This window comes from Ixodes scapularis, unplaced genomic scaffold (assembly GCF_016920785.2).
Source record: "Ixodes scapularis isolate PalLabHiFi unplaced genomic scaffold, ASM1692078v2 PGA_scaffold28__5_contigs__length_5199819, whole genome shotgun sequence".
Taxonomy (NCBI): Eukaryota; Metazoa; Arthropoda; class Arachnida; order Ixodida; family Ixodidae; genus Ixodes; species Ixodes scapularis.
In genome coordinates, this window is record NW_024609855.1 from 910,518 (window position 1) to 913,717 (window position 3,200).

At 55.5% G+C, this 3,200-nt stretch overlaps 1 protein-coding gene across 1 annotated transcript; it reads right to left on the reverse strand.

Annotated features, from left to right (window-relative positions):
• Positions 1-683: 683 nt before the first annotated feature.
• On the reverse strand, positions 684-2,923 carry LOC115317514. Its single transcript, XM_029977157.2, has 3 exons — positions 2,800-2,923; positions 2,003-2,121; positions 684-1,357 (listed from the first exon to the last, which is right to left on the reverse strand). The coding sequence occupies exons 2-3, from the start codon at positions 2,119-2,121 to the stop codon at positions 859-861; spliced, it is 618 nt and encodes a 205-aa protein (XP_029833017.2). The 5' UTR covers positions 2,800-2,923; the 3' UTR covers positions 684-858.
• Between the last annotated feature and the right edge of the window lie 277 nt (positions 2,924-3,200).

Sequence of the window (3,200 nt, forward strand, 5' to 3'; positions counted from 1 at the left end):
TTTTACTTAGGGTCCGTAATGTAGCCATTGTGGCTGGGGTCCGTGGTGTCGCTACTCACCAAGCACCTAGCACCTAAGGCGCAGGCGCCCCCTGCGGGGCTCGGGGTCCGTGGAGACGCCACTCTCCAAACACCTGCTTTCATAGGTGCCCACGGCGGGGGTAAGTTGTGAGGTTTGTAGTACCTTTGCACCAACAGGTGAGGAACGTTTAAATTCCAAATGAGCCATGAAAAACGGACGTGTTTGCCTGTCAAATTACTTTTAAACCTTGTACGGCGGCCGCCTGTTCAGTGTTTTTTCTTGCATCAAATGACCCATTTCAGTTTTATAGCTTTTGAAAGCACAAAACGTCCAAATACACTCAGAGTTGCAGCGATAGTGGCTTAGTTTCGGTATGTAAATTTGGCTCCCTCCGATTAAAAACAAAGAAAAAGCCTAGACAGGTCCTCATGGGACGTCTCTTCTTGTCGTTTTTATTTCAGAAGCTCTGAAGGCTAACCTAGAGCACTATATAGCTCCTTCGGAGCAGAGTAGCGCAATCGAGAACGCCATCTCTCGGCGACTAGCAGCAAACGCGCGGGGGTTCCAACTCCCATCAAAAATGCATGGGGAACGTGAGAAAATCATTGTTTCTTCAATATTGGGGGGATGTACGGAACGTCAATAGTTTTTAACATAATGAAGGTGAAACGTCGACCAGACTCGCCGGTGGCCGGGACATGAAAACGTGGTTTATTGGCAAGCGCTTTCTTTTTACCTCCCGCGCCGGTGACGTATGTCCGGCACGGGCATGCGCTGGAACGCGCCGCTCCTGGTTGCGGTGACGCAGCCGTACGGCGATACAGCATCCCCTCCCCCCTATAAGTTCAAACGGTCCGGCGGCTTCCGCAGGCGCGTAGAGCGCCTGAGAGGAACCGGGTCTGCTGTGGGCGCCACCTCGGGATCGCCGTTGGTGGCGACCTCTCTTTCGTCGGTGCTGGGCGGGCTTGCTCCCACCTCCGACCGGCCGGCGACTCGACGTGCCTTGTCAGCGCCTTCCGGGGACCCTGAAGCGTCTCGAGGTCGCAGCTGGTCCAGGTGCCGTCTCTGTTGGCCGTCCGGTGTGCGTAGCGTGACCATGCGCCGACCCTCACTGGAGACCACAGTCCCCGGTAGCCATCTCCGCCTCGGCTGGAACTGGCGTGACCAGACCGGCATTCCTGGCGAAAATGGCGGTGGTGTCGTGGCCGGGGCTTGCGGCTCGACCACGCTGTGCTGCGCTTCCTCGCCCCTCGGGAAGAAGCCGGTTAGCCTTGTCCTGGGCCTGAAGCCTAACAACAACTCGGCTGGCGACTTGCCCTCTTTCATAGGGGTAGATCTGTAACGACACAAGAACCTGGAAATACGATCTTGCAACGAGCCTTCCCTGTTCTTCTTTAGCCCCTCCTTGATCGTGCGTACTGCCCGTTCGGCTAACCCGTTCGACTGAGGGTGGTAGGGCGCAGTGGTGAAATGACGTATATGGTTCCCTTGTAAAAATCGTGCCATCGCTGCACTTGAAAATTGCGGCCCATTATCGGAAACCACTGTTCGTGGCACTCCGAAACGCGCAAACAGTTCTCGGAGCACTCCAATGGTAGTCTCGGCCGAAGCTGTTTTGAGTGGTATGGCTTCAATCCACTTTGTTTCCGAGTCCACTAGTACTAGAACCATGTACCCTTCCAGTGGCCCCGCGAAGTCCAAGTGCAAACGGGACCACCGTTGGTGGGTCTCCGGCCACTTGGAAGGAACCTGTGCCGCGGGCATCGTCCAACACTGTATACATGTCGAGCAGTTATTTACCAGTTTTTCGATATCTTTGTCTAGACCAGGATACCAATAGAGGGAGCGAGCCAGACGCTTCATCGCAGTCATTCCCGGGTGGGTATCATGCAGTTCCGTCAGCATGAACGCTCGCGCAGCTTCCGGTAGAACTACGCGATGCCCCCAGTAAACCAGGTCGTGGCTCACTGTGAGTTCATACCTGCGGCTGAAGTACGGTAGGAACTGGTGCTGCTCCGGGCGCAGGTGCGACGGCCATCCGGCGTAAATCCAGGCTTTTACTTGGCGAAGCAGGCTGTCCCGCGTAGTCATGGTGGCCATCTGCTGGGCGGACATAGGTTGGTCGTCCCACCCACGCGTGTACAGCACATATTCAGAGAGCACTTCACTGCTGCCCTCCTCCTGCGCCGGCAACGGGAGACGACTAAGAGCGTCTGCATTCCCATTGTGGTCTCCTTTTCGGTACTCGAGATCGTACTGGTAGGCTGCGAGTAGTAACGCCCAACGCTGTACTCTAGCCGCCGCCATTTGTGGAATTGCTCTTTCAGGGTGGAACAGCGCTGTCAGCGGCTTGTGGTCTGTGACGAGCGTAAAGCGGTTGCCGAACAGGTAATCTCGAAACTTGGTAACTCCAAAAACCAGCGCCAACGCCTCCTTCTCGAGCTGTGAATAATTACGCTCTGCCTTCGTCAGCGTTCTCGACCGGAACGCTATGGGGTAGTCTTTCCCATGCATGCGATGTGACAACACTGCACCCAAGCCGTCTGGCGACGCGTCGCATTCTAGCCGTAACTGTTGCCGGGGGTTGTAGTGAACCAGGAACTTAGCTTCGGCCATAGCCTGCTTAGTCTTCCGGAAAGCCCTTTCCTGATCCCCGTCCCACTGCCATTGCGCTCCTTTTGCCAATAATCTATACAAAGGGGCCAAGGTGGTTGACAAGTTGGGCAAAAATTTGGCGTAATAAGTGACAAACCCCAGAAAAGACTTGAGCTGGCTTACCGAGGTCGGTCTTGGAGCTTCGGTCACTGCCTCGAGGTTGGTCCGCTCCGGATGAAGACCTTGGGCATCGATTCTGTGGCCCAAAAAGGACACTTGCTTCTCCCGGATACGGCACTTGGCTCGGTTTAACCTCAGGCCGTTTTCCCGTAGCCGCTGCAGCACCTGCCGGAGTGTCGACGTGTCGTGTTTCTTTTCTGCGATGACGATGTCATCCAAGTAGACTTGCACCCTTGGGAGCCCTTGCAGGAGGGACTCAATGCGCCGTTGAAACAGAGCCGGTGCGGACGCAATGCCGAAGGCCAGACGATTGTAACAGTACAATCCTTGGTGCGTGTTCAGCACAGTCATCTTTCGAGCCTCTTCGTCAAGAGGAAGCTGATTGTACGCGTTGCGTAAGTCCA

Bases quoted from the DNA above. Each gene is read 5' to 3' on its own strand.
- LOC115317514 (XM_029977157.2), bottom strand. From the start codon at position 2,121: ATGGCCACCATGACTACGCGGGACAGCCTGCTTCGCCAAGTAAAAGCC. The intron at 1,358-2,002 runs GTATGAACTCAC...GTGTCGTTACAG, and splicing joins CTACCGTACTTCAGCCGCAG to ATCTACCCCTATGAAAGAGG.